The following is a 20,145-nucleotide window of genomic DNA, read 5'->3' on the forward strand; positions in this document are numbered from 1 at the left end:
AATTTGTTCAAATACTATCTATGCTCTATAGATTATCATTTAACGAAGCATCCCACAGAAGAATCTTGTAGGCACCATATGAAAGGGTGCTACTCTTCTATAGTAGGGTAGGGGGGGGAAAGCCAAATGGTTGGGTCCTCTCTGTCTTTCTGATCCTACATTTATTTGGAAACGAGGCTAATCAGGGTTGCTTACCCCCAAACAGGGGACAAGAAGCGGATTACAGCACAGAAGGATAAATCCTTATGAGATTCCTGAAACTGGGATTTGGGATTTCCCCCTCCCCCATCTCCCTCTCTCATTGTGATTTAGCCCAGCTAGGTAGTAAGCTTGTTTATAAGACTAAATGAATGAGTATCTGGCTGAGCGATGCTGACCCTGAGTAAATAAACAGCATTCACATTTATGGTGGTTTTGTTTTTGTTTTCTTAAATTGCAAATATTTCTAGCAAAGCTGGAATATCATAAGGGGCCCTCATCAGTCTGTGACACAGAAAAGCCTTAAGATTCTCTCTTTTGCACACGCACGCACACAATTTACAACTATGCTGAGGGGATAGAATTCGCCGCAGAGGTAGCAGCGGTGACGGTGGTGTTCCCCCACCGGTTTTGCTGGGGGTGGGGAGGAAGAGAGAGAAGGAAAACGAAAGGGACGGCTGTTTGAAATGCAAAGGGAGGGGGGATGTGAACTGACCCGAGCGACAGTTTAAATGGGATGGTTTATCTCTCCAGTATTTCTGAGCAGCGCTTTCCCAACTGGCTTGTGGGGTCAGATCTTTCGCCCTGAGCTGGGGAAGAGCAGTTGCATTGGAAACGAAATGCAGCTTGATGGAAGCATCCTGTTTAGAGGGAAATGGGCTGCGCTGCCTCACAACTCTCCTTGGGCCGTGTTAATAAAAAAAAAAGGAAAGAAAAAGAGGGGACGGGGGAAGCGGTTTTATGCGTTTTGGCGATCTTTCCACGGCCTGCCTCTCCCATTCTCAGCAGTTGGAAACGGCCGCCGATGTAAATAATGTGCAGCGTCGGCGTGTTAACTTCTTTCCTGCCGCTTTTATCTCAGATCTTGCCGGGGGGGGGGGGACAGGCGGACCGACGATGAGGTCTTAACGCTCAGTCTAGTGGGGGGTGAGGCGAGCAAGTGGGAGGTGGGGGTTCCCTCCCCCCGCAACCGCCGGTTGCTGCTGTTGCCGCTGCCGGAGGAATACGGAAGACCACGAGCGAGTTGAGACGTTTTGAGTCTCAAGAGGAAGAGCCCCATAAAAGTAGAGGGAGGCACGTACATTTAATCGCAATGTGTATTTTATAATATACAGACACACGTGCGCCGGGAGAGCGGCTGGAATGGCGCGCGGAGTCGGTGGATCAGCTGCTGCTGCTGCTGCTGTTGCTGCTCCTTCTTTCGAGCCGGCGGGCTTCTCATTTTCCTTTGAAAGCCAGAAAGAGTGAAAAGCTCTCACTGGCCGGCAGTTCTTTGGGACAGGCGAGCTTGCTGGAGTTTTCACAGTACAACCCTCCCCCCACAAAAATAAATCCTACCCATCTAAGATTCTTTCTCTAAAAACAAACCCACTTAAATATTTTTTAAAACAATAACACATACACACATACAGAAAGCAGAAAGCATAAAAATTAGTTGGCTGAAAGAGCTGAATGCTGGACGAAGATAGGCACGTTTTCCTCATTTTTTTGGCAATTTATTTTCCGCCTTCCTTTTCTTTTTTTAAAAAAGTGGCTTGTATTTTGCTATCTCCTGCAGGCGTTCGCCAAGAGCCACGCACGTTTACTTGATGGGCGTTTGTTGTTAGCTTTTAACAAAGGAGAGGAATCAAAGACCCTCGTGCATTTTCCCCGTTGCCATTTCAATAATTCTCCGGTTTTCTCTCTCCCTGAAATGTGTGGTTTCTTTCCTTTAGGAACCGCTGCAATCCTCGGACTCGGAACTTGGAAAAGATGGCTGAGGCCTTGTGGTTATTTGTTCTAGTTTTCTTATATGTGTGAACTAAGAAACATTTTCAGCCCCGAGAGATTCAGAGCTGTTGGGAGGTTTTGCTCTTGCAAAACGCAGCCTCCTTTTCCCACCACCGAAATCGGTCCCGAATTGCTCTGCGGGTCCGATTTTACACCTCAGTCCTAAACACACTGAAGTGGAAGCGGCCTTCCCTGACTGCAAGGCAACTTACTCCAGAGTAAATGGTGTGTGTGCGCGCGCGCGTGCAAAGGCTCACACAGGAAATGTGTGGGACTTACTTCCGAGTAAAGGTGGCTTAGCTTGGTGTTAAGTCGCTGCCTCAAAATGTCTCCTTCAGCAAAGGACAAAAATAGTTGTAACTGAATCTTTTCCAGGAAGCCGCATCAAAGAGCACCTAGATGGAGTTGCAGAATTGCAAATTTGCCCTTAAAATGTGTGTGTCTGGTCCTGCATGGAATCAAGTTCCACGTATTGCATTCCGGGCCTTCCTAAACAAACAGCACCTTTGGAGCGGGAGTGAAAAAGAAAACTGGGCCCAACCATTTCCTTCCTTGCTTTCGGCTCGGCCATGGCCGATCCCAGCCTTGGCTCTTTAAAACGAGGCGGCCATTTACTGCCCCCTTATTTCACCACTGACCAGGTTAGCTCATAAAGCTATTCACACGGCACAATGGGGATTTTCTCAACAATTAACAAGAAACAACATAATAAAGCCATTGACAAAGGCCCGGCTATTTACTAGAAATTAGGCACTCTTTAAGAGACCAGTGCGTAATTTCACACACTTTACAACCTCCCAGTGCATTTTCAAACACCAGAGTAAACAACCTTGAGTGCACTTTTCGGCTGAAGCTGTCGCCACAACTGGCCAATTGTCTCAAAACTCCCCACCTCACCCATCTCTCTCTCTCTCTCTCTCTCACACACACACACACACACAAACCGTTCTATTTTCACTGGAATAGTTTTAAATTGCCGAGTGGACGGACTCGGGAGAGCTGATCCGCTCAAAACACTACACCCCACCCCACCCTTCCCTCTACCACTCTGATCTTCCCCATATTCCTTGCGAGCAGCGCTGCATCTCTCCCCCATTCAAAGGTTATGCGGCTCTAGCCGGCGGGGGAGTCGCCTCTCGTGACCCGGAAGCCCAGCTCCCAACTCTGCAGCGGCGAGCTCCGGCCCGTGCCCGTCCCCGGGGGGAGAGAAGGAAGATGGTGCGTGGAAGGCAGCCTTGTGCCGCCAATCCACCCCGGGTCTGAGATTCGAAAGCCCTGTCGAATTCCTGGCGGAGCTCTGCAAGGCGGCAAATCCTCGTGCCCTGTGGAGGCCCTCTGTTTATTTGTGCGGCAAGCAGCGCCCTTTCTCTTGGTGCACGAAGCCCACCCCCGGAGCCGGCCCGAGGGTGCCCATTGGGGAGCCCTCTTCTGAATCCCCTTCGCGGGAAGGTGGGCGCGACAGAGGGGACCTTTTGTTTCAGGGCGGGCAACCCGGAAAAGGCTAGTGTGGGAGCGAGGTCTAGCTGGGAAGAGGAGCTACTTTGGAGCAGCTGGAGAGGCGAGAAGGCGGGAGACGAGACAAAGGGGAAAAGAAGAGCGGCCGGTGGAGAGCCCAGGCCCGAGTGGGCGCGGGCCCTCGACTCGGCTTTCCCTCGCCTCCTTCCTGCAAACAGAAAGGCCACCTTGAAGTGGGGCTCCGGGCCGGGTCCTCCGACGGCCCTTCCGCCTCGCCTGAAGGAGTCGGTCCCATGGCGGGGGGGTGGGGAGAGGAAGAGAAAGGCCAGGCGACACCAGGAGAGGCCGGCCGGGGCGAAGCACCACAAGGAGTTTGTTTTCGAGCGCGCAAGATGGCGACCAGGAGAGGCCTCCGGCTACCGCTCCTGGCCTACGGGGCTGAGGGGAAACGGCACTCGCCGGCCACAGCCAAGTCCGCCGACTCAGTTGCAACCTGCGATGCTCCCGCAGGAAAGCAGGAGAGTCGCTTTCCTGAGGAAGGAACGGTGAAACTGGAAAGCCAGAGACTTGGCGCATATGCGCGCAGGCACTTTCGTCAAAGAGGAAAAGAAGACCAGGGAAGCGTCGCCGGCTTCCCACCCAAATTCCCAGCCCTGTTTACAAACACAGCTGTTGTCGTAGATTTGCAAAGCACCCTAAAAGCCACCAGCCGCGAGAGAAGGTGCAGGCAAAGGAAGGGGCGAGGGTGGGGAGAGAGCAGGGGGACGGAGAGAGGGAGGGAGGGAGGGAGGTGGTCTCGGCATCTGGAAAGGACAGAGCGCCTTGTTTTTGAAACTGTCAATTCTCTCAACCCCTATTGTGAGAGCTTCATGCAAAACATCTCGGGCCTTTTAACGCTGGGGCTTGTGAGGCCGCCTCAGATTGAAAAGGAGAGGGAGAGAAGAGAAGGGAGGGGGAAGCCAGGGCAACGCAAATAATTATATTGGAATAGACACACGCACAAACTAACTGCAACATACAGTGTGTGTGTAGATATCTGTGTGCGTGCATATATATGTATGTATATGCACACACATATGACAGATGTTTGGGAATTGCCCTTGTTTAGCAAAAATGTGGAGGGGGGGAGGTAAAATCCTTGCCTTAGCCAGGGCTAAGAAAGCCCATGATCCCCCCCACCCAGTTCCCCCCTCAATCGTATTTTTATTAAACATGCTTGTTGTTGGAATCCCTAGGAGGAGATTTTGCTAGTGCCTGATGTTTGCAAGGGCGATTTAACAAGGTAGATTCCTGCTCTTTGTCCTGCTTCTATTGGAAAGCAAAATTGTTCTATAAGCTGCTACTCTTTAGTAAAGTTTCTGCTACCCCAACGGATTTGCAGTTAAATCATGAACTTTTTTTCCTACAACGCAAAGCATCTTAACCGTAAAAAAACCACAGCGAGCAGCACTTCCTGTGTTGTATCTGTTTTTTTCCTCCAAAAGGCCGCTTTTGAGCACAACTCCTCTAAGCACACTCACACGTGTAAAGTGAAACCAAAACATTATCACATTTCTCTTCTTTCTGCAGAAACTTAAATTTATTGGCAACTAAATCTGATAGAGCATCATCCCCTTTTGTAAATTGCCAAGGGAATGATTGAACAACAGTCTTCATACAACAGACAGCAGGCCTTTCCTTTATTACTGCATAGTGGTGTTTAGAATAAACAACCAGCAGTGAGATTCCCCTCCCCCATTTTTTATTTTGTGTTGCCACTGTAGTTAACTATGGGTGGACTTATAGAGACAATTTCTTTTCAGAGTAAAGGGTTGTAAACTCTGTGTTACATCATTTAAGGCCATAGACCTGGTTTTGCTGAAAGGCATTTACACATGTTCCCTTCTGAATGCTAGATATATAGTCCATAGTTTCCTTTGTCTTAAAGAGCAGGGGGAGAACACATTTATCAATAACATAGGAGCAACTCTCTTATATGCTTCATAGATGAATAATCTTTGTCGGGTTTGTTTTTTTTATTGCCAGATTTTTGTTGTGGTGGTTTGGTTTGGTTTAGCCCTCAGAACTGGAAAGTCTGTAGAGCCATATCAAATGGGAAATAGACTTTCTCTTTCATTTCAGGTTAAATTGAAAAATTATATATGTCCACTGCTCGTTACTAAGAGGTATTTTACAGAGAGGACAAAGAGACATTCCTGAACCCAACAATTTGTGCTGAACACCACAAGCCATGTGCTCCAAGGCATTCCAGGTAAAGGCAATGGGATTGCTCTGAAGCAATTTAACTGGGTTATGTGTATGGAGTTTGACTATCACTCATACTCTAATAAGAATCCACTGGACCAGTTGGAATTGTTAATTTTTACAAAGGAAAATACCTAGCAGAATTGCAGGCCTCCCTCTTTCTCCTTGCATCTGCCCCTTCCCTCAAAAAACAAAAACAGCTTTCACTGCCGGCCATGAAGCAATAGTCTTCCTGTCGGTCTTGCAGTGAGATGGACACGTGATTATGTTTAGGATTTTGGAGTATTATTTGGTGGATCGGTTTCTCTCCCGCCCCCTGCCTCCAATGCAATTCTTTGGACAAAACTAGGCTAAAAAGCTATGCCTTACGAACCCTTTGGCTCAACACTGTTCATTCAGCAGCTTCTGGAAAGTGCAGCTAGAGAGTAACTCTCTGAAAGCTACAGGGGCTGAGGTGCCAACAAAGCACAATAAAAAAAGTGTCTCAAACGCCTGAAAGTACCACAGAGTCAAGAATGTCCCCATCAGGGTTGAAAAACTTCCTCTGTTCTCTCTCTGCCGTTTTTTATTTTTTTATGGAAGGGCCAAAGTGGTGATGAGCCTGCAGGCCCCATGGAGTGGAGAAGAGGCCACTTTGGGATGGGCAGAGGCATGTTTGACACAGGGGGTAGGGGTGGAGAGCTCTGGAACTCTGCCTCTAATGGCAGGATGATTTTGCCATGAATAATAGTGAAGTGGGGGTGGGAAGCATTGGCAAATCACCCCCACAGCTTGCTAAAGAAGCCAGAGTGGGTGCCTGAGGCTGGGAGACTTACGCAAACTAAGTATGGCCTTTTGGAGTGACATAAGGCTGTAATTTGTGCAACTCCAGACACAGACTAGCCTATAGCAACATATCTCCCTCCCCCATTTTGAGACCATCAGATTTTAACAGAGGAAGTTAAATACCGGTAAGTAATATACCACAACTGATTATTGCAACTGCGTGACCTGATGTGAAAAACGTGTGTGTATATCTGTTCCGTGTGCATATATACATAAGACACACACATATATATCCTGCAGGTATTTCTTACAAGGTGTGGAAAACCCTTACTCATTTATTTCTCTCTCCATGTGTTTAAAAAGAAGCTCAAATTAGCTAATGTCTGCTTGGAAGATTTAGAGACAGGGGGGGGGGTATCATTAGGGGCAGGAATTTAAAGACCTTAAGGAAGAACAGCAAAACAAGCCAAGGATTTCCATATTAAAAACATTGGCTCTGAGGCCCAGGGCGAAACATTTCAAATGCTGATTTCTTTTGCGATTTAGTAGAAATCCTTATGTTGAGATTCTTCTATAGGTTCTTCTATAGATTCTTCTCCTTGAGAATTTGAATTTAGAAAGAGAATCTGTTGGCATATAAATGCTAAATTGGTGAGGAAGAAATTGCCCAGGAGCCGGCAGTCAATCCCAAAGTGCTGATTCAGCAACTCTGCATCAATACTTTCTCGGCCTTTAAACTTTCGTCTTAAATCTATTTAGCTTCCCTTCCCTGCTATCTTCCACAACATGCAACAGCACTGACAACTGCCTCACACTTGTTTGCTTTTATATCACAGTTTTATAAAGAAACAGCAACCAGCCTCTAGAAGCAGAAGTCCTTCCAATCAAATCCCTACACTTTTCTCACACAGACATAGACATTCCCTCTCGCAAAAGAGTCAGAAACGAATGAGGAACCCTACAATAAGTATAAAATCATCATCACTTTTTTTAAAACAGTGTTTTAATTGAAAATAAAGCTAAAGCATGCTTTTTCCAACAGTGCAAATTTCCATCATTTTGATTTACTGCTTCCATCATCACAACATATTACACCAGCATGTCTTACCAAAGGCTCGACTCTAGAAGTCTGCCTGCTTCAACTCTGTCGAGGTTTAAGTGCAAATATAGACAATTGCCTCTGATTGTCACGTGCAGTAGAAAAGGATCCTGCTACAAAGATAGGGTGGTTGGGAAAAGTCCTCTTTTTTCCAGAAATGTAAAGAAAACAGTGACAAGTCCTGGTTTTAAAAGCCTGAGTTTTGGTGCCAAAGTAGCCACCAAGAGTATAGGGTTCTTCATTGATAATATCCCTTCCACTGGGGCCTCTTGCACATAGCATGCTGAATGAGATTGCGTTTCCTTCCGATTCCCTCCAATGGGAGTGTGAGAACCTAACATTTTTTCCTGACTTTGCAAATCTGGGAGGACCAGATTTTGAGAACATCCCCCTCACGCACACACACACCTGCAAACCTTCCAACAGAAGCAGAGCTCCAACCCAGTCCCACAACAAAACCTAATGATTGGAAGGCCCCCTCCTTGAGAGTAAAATTTACTTGGGGGCAAATCCAATTGAACATGGGGTAGAGTGGCTTCCGAGCAAATGTACACGGGTTTGGCTGGGTTGAGTATTGTAGCTGAGATAGGCAATCGTGGCCAACCTGAAGGGTTCAAGGTGAAACAAGAAGACAGAGAGTGGCATGTCCTTTTTTAGTCTCTCTTTTTCTCTTCCTAAAAAAAAATGCCTGACCATCTAATTCCAACTCTCCCACTGGTGACCCGGAGACACACGCACACTCCCAACTGCAGAGTGCAACTGCTTTTGTGGAAAGGACAGGCAGGGAATTAAAATTTAACAATGAACCCTCTGCAATAAAGTAGAAGGCATTCCCAGCAGAAGGATAGTGAATTCTCCCTGTGCAACCTCTCGCTGAAAACAAAACAAAACAAAAAACCTTGTACGGAACTGAACATTTAGACTTCCTGAATTCGAAATCTAGTGCATTTACACATTAATGGCTCATTCGAATTGTTAAAATTCAACTTTAAAAAAACATAAACCAAACATTTATTTGTAGCAGTTGGAATTGAGGTACCAGGTGCATTACTAGCATTTTGAGACAGTAAAGTGTTCCAGCTTTAGCAGATTCCACTGAGGTGGTTCTTTTGTTTGTTGTGTGGTGTGTGTGTTTTTAATAAACTTGGAAAACTTTCCCCTGAAGTAGTCTCTGGAATGTTAGACCTCTTTCGTCCTCGTCCTCGTCCCCTCCTCCCTTCCCCCCACGATGGGTTTTCATGGCAAAGAAAATAGTAATCCGGTTTTGTTTTCGTCGTCCTCCAAAAATAGAAAAAAAACCAGGATTCCCCCATACCATAAAAAAAATATCAAAATCAAATCGGATGTGATTAGGGTCGGGACTAGCATCCAGCTGTAAGATTTCCTGTAAGGGTCAGGAAAAGAAGTAGTTGGGGTCCCCCCCAAAAAGGAAAAAAAGACCAAGAACACAACAGCAACAACCATGAAGTAGGGTTCCCATTCAATCTCTCTCTCATGAATGAAATTTCCTGAATTTGTGGCTGGGTGGAAGAGGTATTGCTGAGCCGCCCAGCTGCCATTTCCAGACAGGATGGGCCTTGGGAGGCGGCTGCGCATCCTTGGCGGTGTTTAAGGTGTAGGCTGGCAGCAGATCCCCGTCGATGCCCACCACCAAGGAGGGCGGGCAGGGGAAGTTCCCCATGAAACTGAAGGGCCTCTTGACGGCCGAGGCGACGTGGCCGCCCGCCCTTTTTCGCCGGCTGAGAACTGTCAAGTCGTCCAGGGCGCCCTCGGGGGCGTCCAGGAGCTTCCCGGCGGGCAGGCGGGGGCTCCGGACGGATTTCAGATTTGGTTTGAGCGGCGCCGGGCTGGGCAGCAGGGCTCGCTTGCCCAGCACCAAAGTCCGGTAGTTCTTCCTCACCCGGGCTCCAAATTTGTACTCCCCATCCTCGGGTTTGGCGGCGGCGGCGGCGGCGGCGCCTAAAGTGCAGGAGGCGAGGGCCTGGCTTGACGGGGCTGGCTGGCCCGGGGGGCTCAGCGGAGGACTGGGGGGCTCGTCAGTGCAGCAGGCGCGGTCTTCCTTGGCTGGCAGCAGAAGTTCCTGAGGCTGGTGGGTCGGGCTGGGTGGTGGAGACGGCGATGGCACCGGTTCGCCGTCTGCCTCCAGCTTGTGCTCGTCATCGCTGCCTTCACATTTGAGCGGGGGCTGGCTCTGTCCCTGAACGGGGAGGGTGCCATACTCGGCGTTGGCACTGCTGTCCTCGACTTTAATCTGGGCAATGGGCACAAGGGGCAGCGGCTCGGGGTATTCAGCAGCAACAAGCACCTCGGGCTGGCTTTGGGAGGAGGAACAGCCCAGGCAGTGAGTCAATGGGCGATGGGGCTGGGTGGCTTCTGGGGGCACCCCAAGAGCAGCAGCAGGGCTCTCTGCAGGAGCTGGGTGAAGAGGAGGAGGAGGAGAGCGGGTGGGCCAGCCTCTCCCCGCGTCTCGAAGGAACCTTGGCTGTGGCAAAGCTTGGGGCATCTTTGGGCTGGGTGAAGGGCATCCCCTGGCCAGGCAGGGGGCGGCTTTCAGGTCTGGAGCCTTCACGTCGGGCGATGGAGAGGGACACCCGCCGCCCCTTCGGACCTGACTCAGCTCCCCAAAGCAGTGACAATCCACACCGGGCTCGGTTTTGGGGACCCAGCCAGCGGGGGTGATGCCCCAGTCCTCCTCGGGAGCCTCAGCTTTGATGCTCTGCGCGGGTCCAGGGAGGCTCTCGTCCCGTCCAGCCGAAGCGGGCGTTGGAGGCAAAAGGCTGGCCGGAACCCCCACCAGACTGGGCGGCTTGCAGAAGCTGGTGCGCCTGAAGCGGATGCTCTGCACTGATGCTTGGCTGGAGCCGGAGCTGGAGTCCGATTCGGAGCTGCTCTCTTCTTCTTCTTCATCTTCCTCCTCCTCTTCCTCCTCCTCGTCTTCCTCCTCGTCGGAGCTCAGCTCGCTGGAATCCGAGGCATAGCTGCCCTCCTCGTCCTCCGAAGACCCCGAATTGCTGCTGCTGGTCAAACTGGAGCAGAAATCTGAGTCGTTGGCCAGGTGGTCCGAATAGGAGCTGGAGTCGGAGTCGCTGCTGTAGGAGGTCTCCGGGAAAGGCTGCTGGGGCGGCGCCGGCGCCAGGAAGCCGTTCAAGCCCGGCAGTCTCTCCGAAGAGGCGGCTTTGGGGGACTTGCCGGCGCGGGGCACCAGCAGCAGGCGCCGCCCGCAGTCCGGCGGCGGCGGCGGGAAGCGCCCCTCGGTGGCTTTCTTCCTCTTGGAGCGGCAACCCAGAGCCAGCGGGCCGCTCTCCGACGTGGCGGCGGCCGCAGCTGCGGCGGCGGCGGCTGCTGCAGCGGCGGCAGCGGCGACGAGCTTGGGTTGGCTGGCAATGGCGGCCGAGGAGTGGTAGTAGTAGTGCGGGTGCTTGGAGCAAATCAGGCTTCGAAAGCAAGGCGCCTCCGATGCCAGCGAGACGTAGCGCGGCGCCAGCGGCGCAGTTTCATAGTTTGGCGACCCTTTGCAAGGGGATCGCGCCAGTCCCGGCGCGCTGGGCGCGGGCGATTTGCTCCAAAAGTGAGGTAGATCCGAAGCCGGTAGGAAAGCGCCCGATGCCGCCGCCGAGCGCCACGCTTTCCTTCGGCGGCCGCTGCTGCCGCTGCTGGCGAAAGGCGCGGCGGCTCCATTCAAACCCAGCCAAAGTTTACCGCCTCCTTTCCAGAAGGCCGCGTAAGGGTCCGGCCCGGGGGCTTCTTGGACGGCTGCGCCCCCCTTGCGCTTGGTCCTGAGCACCCTCTCGGTTTTGCACGACGTGTAGAGCGCCTCGACGTCCTCGCGGGAGATGAGGGTGCATTTGGCGGCGTGGAAGGCGATGGAGTTGATGGCTTTGAGCTTGCGCAGCTCCTGCAGGTCGCAGTGGTGCTTCTGCACGTTGAGGTGGTCCATGCGCTTGTGCACCGTCGTCCGAGGGATGTTCTTCAGCAGATCCGTGAAGACCTGCGACAGCGCGAACATCTGCTTGCCCCGGATCACCAGGTAACCCAGGCGCACGCCGTCCACCTCCTCGAAGCCCGACTTCAGGTGGTCTCCCATGGCGCGCGCCTCAGAGCAGTCCCAGCATCCGGGCAGCGAGAGGGAGCATAAAAAGGGGGCGCCGGAGGGGCCCCCCCAACCCCCACACATGCACGCCGCACCCCGGAGTTGGAACCAGCAGCCTTCGGCGGCGGGAGGAAAAGGTGTGCAGCCGGCGGGGGCGGGTGGAGGGGGGTGGGGTGGGTGGCAAGCAAGGAGAAGAGATCCACGCGATAAAAGGCTATTTTTTTAATAAAAAAAAAATCCTCAGCCAGGTGCTGGAGTGGGGTCTCAAGGCATCCTGCTGGAGGGAAAAGAACAAAGCCTGTTATACCCGATCAAACTTTGGACGGGGGCGGGGGGGGGAGGAGATGCTGGAATCAGGAGAGAGAGAGAGAGAGAGAAAAGAAAGAGGGACTGAGCGCTATACGGAGGGGATTTTTTTAAAAAATCCAGGTCCTGGAAAACTGCCTTAGGGGATTGTGCGGGAGCGATTAGCTGGGTTGCCCCCGGTGTTTCTCGACGGCACTGAGGCAGGCTGGCTACCTGTGCCCTTTGGTTGGCGGCTTCCCCTCACTGCCCAGCCAGGATAAAGGAATGTGAGCCAAAGGGGGCTGTGCGGAGACGAGACGAGCCACGCAGCCGCTCTTCCCGCCGCTGCTTTCGCTCCAAATCAAATGACAGAGGGAAGTGAGCTGGTCCGGAGACACCTTCATCAATTAATTCCCCTCAAGCCAGCGCTGATTGGACACTCCTGACAGGTGATGCAATAAAAATTGATATTCCACCCCCTCCGCAGCTCCCCCCCTCCAAATCTCTGGCTAATTAGCATACTCTTAGGCTCCCCACCTCCCCTCCCAAAGTAAATAATACTGTTAGTATATAAATCTTTCTATTAAACAATCCGGAGCTCCCAGCCAGCCCACACTCGCTCTCGGCGGCGCTGGCGACTGAAGGACCGGGTTTGGAAACCCTTGGTGACACGGGTTTTGTTTTATTTTTTGAAACAAATATAAAAAATTAATGGAATTTGGAAACCTTCTTGGGGTTATTTAGTGGGGATAAAATGCGGGGGGAAGGACAGAAAGCTGTTTCCCCCACGATACGAATTCTATGGATGTAAAGATTGGAAGGGGTAGTTTTTAAGTAACCATTTTAAAGGGGCGCTTATTCTGCATTGCGTATCAAAAGGAGGGTTCCTCAACTGGTATTTCCCTTCCTTTGGCTTTCGAACATAGTTAAACAAAAAACAAACAAACAAACCCTGGGGTTTGTCTGACGTTCTTTTGTATATTTCTGTGAACGACTCGGAAAATGAGAATACTCACGTTCGCTAGCTTAAGCCCCTTCTTTCCTCTTCCTCCTGGTCTTTCTCACTCTCACTCTCTTTCCGATAGCTAAGTTGTTGCTACTGGGGGGGGGGGGTATTTAGGGCTGCATGGTTATCCTGAGCTCCAGCCCCGCAATACTGTAACACTTTTCTCTGAAATTCTGCCTGTAATATTGGGGGTGGGGGAGGGGGAGAGGAGGGGGAGAGGAGGAGGTTGGAAGAGAGAGGGGGAAGAGAGAGAGAGAGAGATCGGGACGCGGGCTCACGTCAGACCCATAACAAAGCCGAGATAAGCCAGCAGCAAGGTCTCCACTTTTCCACAGTTCCCCCGTGCTAGCTCCCAAGGTGGAGGGAGTCCCCCCTCCGGTCCGCGCGTCCACGCCAGGATCGCCTGCGTGTTGATTGCTTCCAGCAGGGGGAAAAAGATGGCAACAGAGCCGAGAGAAAAGCTTGGAAAAGGAGGAGGGGGGAGGAAGGGGAAGATTGCAATGGGTCACAGGGATGCTTCTGACTTCTAGGGTGCAGCCCTCGCTAGAATTTCCCCGGAGGCTGAGGGTTCTCCCCCCCCCCACCTGCGGTCCAGACGAATAGACTCTTCCCCCCCCCCGTCCCCGCCGCTCCAATAGTAAATTCACTGAAGATGTCTGCGGGTAAGGGGTTTCCTATTCACATGTTCGGTGTCTGAATGTGGGTGCAGGAAAGAGGCTTGCCCCTTCCCCCGCACACTTCCATCGCTCTATATAAACCCGCCCCCCCAAATCTCACAATTCCAACTTAAACCTTTCCCAAGTGGCGGCCGACTATTTTCGTCTTCGTGGACAAAAGAGGGATGGGAAATAAGGCCCAGCCCACGAAAAACTTATACTGTCTTGTTGGGGGCGGGAGGGGGGTTGAGTGCATTATTCCCCCCACCCTCCAAGCCCCGTCTTCCAGATCTATTCCAACCCAACGTCAAAATGACCAGCAGCCCGGCCCTACTCGCCGCATCTAAGCGACTAGAAGCCCCAGTCGAGCCGGAGTCGAATCGGCGTCGATCCAAATCCTGCTAGTCCGCGGGGTTGCGGTGGATCGCAGTCGCTAATTGATTCACTCCGAATTCCGGCCAGAAGCACAAAGTGGCTGTGTATTTGCAGCGAGGAGCTCACGGTCAGAGCCAAAATGAAATGCATCCGTGTGCTCCAGGAAAACCACTTGGATTCCTCGGACTAAGAAACAGGGTGGGTGGGTGGGTGGGTGTGTAGGGGGGCGGCGGAAGGTAAGAAGAAGATGGTCTGTCTTCGAAGGCCATGTGCCCCACTGATATAGATTCCCATAGTCGTATGCCCCATAGTATGAGCGGCTGCAGTATGATTACGCCGGGACTGGGAAAACAAATAAGCAAGTCTACCAACAGAGCTCAACAGTCCCGTCTCGTCCCCCCCCCAAAAAAAACCCTCATCCTGCCCCCTCCCCAAAAAATCCCCTCCTCTTGCCTTTTTTTTGGTTGGTGATTCATTTTTCATAGTCGTTGTGCATGACTAGGTAAAATTCAGCAGGCGATTTCTCTCTCTTCCAACCTCCCCCCTCCCAGCTCACAGTGTGAGGACTGAAGGGCCAAGGGGTGCTGGCAAGCGCCCGGAAATTAAGAAAGTCCGGGGCCTCGCCTCTCAACTCAAGCTGAGCTTGACCAAGCCGTGGAGCTCGCAGACAGAAGGCGACAACTTGCACCGAGTGACTTCTTCCCTCCGAGCTTCAAGGCCCGGTTCCCTCTTGAAGCAAGAAACTGGAGAGAGAGAGAGAGAGAGAGAGAGAGAGAGAGAGAGAGAGAGAGAGAGAGGAGACAGAATTTATATCCACACACCCTTGTCTCAAAGGAATAGTCATATATATGGGTGATTATATATAATGTATATATATATAATGTATATCTCCTTTGAGGCAAGAGCGAAAAGGAGAGCCTGGTCCAGGGTCTCGTGATAGTACAGCCCTTCCAACGCAATCGAAAGGCAGTGGCGAACAATGAATGGAAGGCTCCTCGCAGCCCCAGTTGAGCTCCGCATCTGGCTGCCTTCGCCTGCGCGTTCCTCTTCCCCCTCGCGCAGGAGACATCGCCTCTCATTCTGGAGCTGCAAAGCAAAGTTTGGAGGGAAAACAGTTGCCTGGGTGTTTTATTTTGTGTGTGTATTGTGGAGGGAGAGAGAGGAGAGAGAGTAGAATGAAGCGGGGAAGAGGTAAATAAAGCGGTATCAGCTTTTGTAGGGTTAAGCAATGGGGACCCTTCAGACCCCTCTTTTCTCGGTCTCCTATTCCCAGGATGGCAGCCGTCGTCTCGTGCCCCCCACCCCGGCACACACACACACACACATCCCCACCCAACGCTGCTCCTCCCCCTTCTCCTCCCAGCCTCCTGCTTTGATGCTGAAGGTGCTGGCATCCCTGACAGCCCGATCCACAAAGTAAATGAAGCCCGAAGTATTGGCTTTAAAGTTCCGGCGGCTGCCTCGCTGTTTGTCTATTTCGCAAAGTTGAGTTCTAAAGTCGAGGCTCGGTTACTTTTAGGTTCCCAATTGGCACAGCCAGGCTATACAACCAAGCCATCCCCTTGCAAAGGGTGGCGTACTCCAGAGTAAAGAGGTTGTGGGGATCTCAGCCGCACAACAAGCGCACCCAGGCTCAGATCCACATCCATTCTGCCTCACAAACTCTCTCTCTCTCTCTCTCTCTCTCTCTCTCTCTCTCTCTCTCTCTCTCTCACACACACACACACACACACACACACACACACACGACTACAGTCGTCTGCTTCTTCAGGCTGGGTCCCCAGTTTTTATTTGCTTTAAACATCGACGTTAAAAGCAACAAAATGGGAGGTGCTTTAAATACCTAGCTGCTTTTCTTTCTACCAAGGTACAACGTAAACTCTCTACTGTATTGGGGGGGAGGAATCATGGTAACAGTGTGTGTGTGTGTGTGTGTGTGTGTGTGTGTGTGTGTGTGACTAGATCAGTTAATAAACAAATAAACACACACACCAAGACAGAGATCTTAAGGAAATATTCAATACACATGGGAAAGGCACACTGGAGTCGAGTTGAAACTCCCGCACCAGATCCCCTCCCCGCAGCCTTTTGTTCCTTGAAACTTCCCCATCTTGAGTTTGCGGGGGTGGGGGAGGGGAGGAACCTGCCAGTTTTCTTGTGGTCATCAGAACACACCGTTGCATATCCGGGATCTTCCTTACGCACTTGGGGAGTCGATCTTCATTTCCACAACTCCTCGCAGACCGAGGACCCTCTCTGGAAGCAAAAGGAAGGCCGAGGAGGTTTTCCAGTGGATTCGCAGGCAGGCATACCGAAGCTAGCAACAGTTTTGCAGTTTCAGATTATTAACGTGAGAACGCTCCCTCCAAAACACACAGCCACACACGCTGGGGGAGCGGATATATATTGGGGTGTGTGAAAATAAGGTGCCTGTTGTCTGTGGTGTTCAAAATTATGCGAGACTTTACTGATTTCCCTGAGTGAACAACAGACGCCGGCAGCGTTCATAGAGGAAAATCAAAGGCAATACAATTTCTCGGCCCTGCCACTGAGTTCGCCTCTCCAGTCCAGCTACGGGGGATTGCTTGAATTCAAATGCAATTTCAAGCACGCTTTCGGGGCGGGATGGGGGGGGAACCCTAATTAAACGGAGTGGAACTTCCTTCCAAGTAAACGTGCTTTGGCTTGGACTATTAGGCTGCAATCCTAAAACGCTTAGTTGGAAGCAAGTTGCTCTGCAACCCGCGGGACTTATTCTTCCAAATACTGTACCAGGAAGATCTCTGTATATTTGCAAATCCTGCCGAAGGATTTAGAAAGAAATATCTGCGCAGCGAAAAAGAGTTAGGTTCATTGAATTGTGGATCTGTTTCTTGGTGTTTTTTTTTTGTGGGGAGGGTGTGTGCTTTACCTGAGGATGAAATGTGGCCTTCTTTTTCTTTCTGGCGAAACAGATAAGGCTACCGGTGGATCCATATACCAGTTAGACGAGGAAATACTTGGATTTTAGGTCGTCTTGCAGCCTGGAAAACCTTTAAGTTAAAGTCTTCGAATTTAGGCTGATTTAGTGACACTCATTTCAGGCATCAGTCCCGGTAGTTATGAATGGGACGCGGTGGAATTAATGGAATCAATAATTCGAAAATCAATTAGATTGAATCGGGTACAGCCTTTGGACAACAATTCAACTGGGTTGTGGATAGCGATAATGCTCATGGCGCATTTTCCTCTTCTCACCTCCGAGAGAGAGAGAGAGAGAGAGAGGGAGAGGGAGAGGGAGGGGGGGGGGAGAAAGGGCGAGATTATCAATCAAATGTGCTCCTTTTCTCATCGAGTAGCCCCAGTCTGTAATGTATACCCTACCTTAGATAGGATTTCTTTACCTTAGATGATATTTCAGTCTGAAGCACTCTTGGCGAACGACAAACCTAATTAGAAAATAACGAGGAAAAATAATATTCCTCACCCAATGCTGTAAACCTATTCCCATTGATCTCAGATTGCATAGTTGTTGTTTTTACTCTGTGGTATTAAAAATATATAGAAGCTCCCTTGTATCGCTGCTTTTTTGGGGAAAGGGGGGTTTATTGGGAGATGAGTGTGCCTGCGTTTGAGAGAGGGGGGTATATACCGTATATTTGAAAACGCCCTCTGAGGTTGTGCTTTGATATATTTTCATTGTATTATCATGACTGTGTTTAAACAGCCCTGCAATCCAGGCTGACCTCTTATTTCTGGGGCAAGTCACTCAGAGCACCATTTACAGCCCTTTAAATGTTTACTTGTGAAATGCAACAGCACTTTAAGCTTCTATTTTCACTAGGTCCTCGAATTCTCCGTATCCTGGTGCATTTTCACACTACAACAGCCACCTCCAGACGATCTTATTATTGGTTATAACCCTTTCCCGATTGGCACAGCTTATTATTCGAGGGTTATTCTGCATATAATTATTATAATCATTATTATTTTATTTCAGAGGTAAAAAATATATCATTTCCCAGCCTAAATTAGATTTTCAGGGTTGGTGCATTGCCTGTCGTCCCCCCTATAATATATCTAGGGCGGAATGGGGGTGGGGAAGGCACAGTTGGGGAATATGGCAAAGGGACCAAAACCTGTCGAAAGGGTCATTCAGCTCCCCATATCATTCAACCACTTTTTAAAAAACCACCTCCACATACAATTATTTTAAAAAGGACGAGCATAGACACCTTTTGACACATTGCAGCAATACCCAGTACAGTTAAAGACTTTGCGTGGTGTGGGGGACACTCCAAGACCCATAGCTAAGTTCCTGCAACACATCACACTGTGAGTTATTTCTCTGTAAACAGAGCAACAATTTATAGTGCTGTTGAGGGCTGCTTTGTTTTCTCACATGGACATATCTTCTTGCTTTGCAAATATCAGGAAAAGAGGTTTTCTTCTCTTTCAGCGTCAATTTTTCCCCTAGAAACTTCGCTCATCCTTGTTGTTTTTAAACCTCACTTTTAAAGAAGAGGTTTTTTTGGGACACAAACTGCCTGCCATGTTGCCTACTGACCCAGAATCAAAATGCAGTGACCTCCTACCCTTTTTTTGCCCCTTGACCCATCCCGAATTCAATGCAGCCTTTATAAATTTGCAAATCCTTGGACGTAAAGGGGGATTTGGGGAGGCTTTGTTCTGCGAGGATCCTAAAAGTGTGCATTTTTAATTAGACACAAAGGTGCAGTAAACAAAGACTCAGGGACACGCTGGTGTTTCTGACGTACAGGTGGGCAGAACCCCCCCCCCCCACACGCCTGGACTCGATTGCAAAATATATATTGCCCAAAACGCGCGCCCCCCATTTGCCGCCAAAAATAACGCACTAAAAATTGAAGCAAGCAGCAAAAGGCAATTACAGACAGACACGAGATCCAAAGGGTTAGGGATTGCACCAAATTAGCAATGTGGTACAAATCACTTTCATGACGTAAGGAATGGCCAGGCCAGAGTCTTCCAGCGTTCCTCATCTCTAAGGACTGTGGGGATCCTGATGACCCGGGGAGGGGGAGAGAGCGAGAGGGAGGGAGGGAGGGAGAGGGACGGAGAGAGATTTGATCTGAAGCTACAGGCACATTCCCTTATCTCCCTAGCTATCAGCCAGTTTAAAGGACACCATAATTACGATTGCGATAAAAGCAAGACAATGCCTGCCTATTTGGGCTGAATAAATAAGGAATGTTTACAACTGTAGAATGTTTCAGTGGCAATTAAAGGCTGGCAAAGAAAAGCTCTCCTTCTGCCCTCAACCTTATTTACTCGGTTTTGTTTTTATTGCAATCTTTTCATTCCTTTCCTTTGCAGTAGATCACCCTCTTAGAAGGGTGGTAAAGAGGAAATGGGGAGCGTTACATGAGGGACAGAAAAGACACCAGAGACGCCTGCTCCATTTTTGTTGTTATTTTTCTTCATTTCTCCAGTTGCACACACAGAGCGAAACTTTCAGGTTTAGCCATAAAAGAGCCGGGACATCCAGCGCGGTGTTACAACATGGGCTGAGGGGGCTATGCTCATTTCCACCCACAACCAAAACCCAAAGATGTTTGAGGGGCTTCAGGTGTTGGTGGGAAGCCGAAAATCCACTTCATTTGCTAAGACACGAGGATCTATTCAACTATCCATTGTATCAGCAAACCTCATCATAATCAGATTAAATGCAGGTTTGGACACTAATACAGTACCTGCGAGGCTGAGCATTAAACATCGCCTGGAGTATGCAGAAATCAGTAAATGGGCTTCTTTTGCTCGCTTGATCATTGCATTACCAAAATAGCAACACCAACAGCATTTCCTCTTTAAAAAAACACACCAAAAAAACCTGTTCCTCCTCCTCAGACACATTTTATCCCAGCTACAACCGTAACCTAAACTTCCCAACCTCGTTTTCTACCGCCAGCTCATTTGTTTTTATTTCGAGATTCAAAACTTTTGCCACATGGGGTGAGAGCAAGAATGGTGGTGGGTTTCAAATGCAGGCAGGGATCGGCTTTTAACACATTCGCTCTTAAGGAATTAATAAAGTGCAAACTTTTTCTTTCTTTCACGTTAAACTCTCACCGGGGAAGGTTTCCTTATTTAAAGCAAAGGGGGGGGGGCAAACATGTGTGTATGTGCGTGTGTGTAGTGGCGGCGGCGGGGGGCATCCTAGTGTATATTTGCAGCTCTCTGGTTA

General features: G+C 50.0%; 1 protein-coding gene and 1 long non-coding RNA gene across 2 annotated transcripts; both read right to left on the reverse strand.

Moving 5' to 3' along the window:
* Positions 1 to 5,919: 5,919 nt before the first annotated feature.
* SKIDA1 (SKI/DACH domain containing 1) lies at positions 5,920 to 12,252 on the reverse strand. Its single transcript, XM_035130312.3, has one exon. The coding sequence runs from the start codon at positions 11,703 to 11,705 to the stop codon at positions 9,024 to 9,026; it is 2,682 nt and encodes an 893-aa protein (XP_034986203.2). The 5' UTR covers positions 11,706 to 12,252; the 3' UTR covers positions 5,920 to 9,023.
* A 3,690-nt stretch (positions 12,253 to 15,942) lies between these two features.
* LOC148684266 (uncharacterized) lies at positions 15,943 to 17,488 on the reverse strand. The gene is made up of 2 exons (XR_015946326.1): positions 16,855 to 17,488; positions 15,943 to 16,199 (listed from the first exon to the last, which is right to left on the reverse strand). It is a non-coding gene; the product is annotated as an uncharacterized LOC148684266 (long non-coding RNA).
* Positions 17,489 to 20,145: the final 2,657 nt, after the last annotated feature.

Source organism: Zootoca vivipara, chromosome 11 (genome assembly GCF_965207765.1).
Source record: "Zootoca vivipara chromosome 11, rZooViv2.hap1.1, whole genome shotgun sequence".
Lineage (NCBI taxonomy): Eukaryota > Metazoa > Chordata > Lepidosauria > Squamata > Lacertidae > Zootoca > Zootoca vivipara.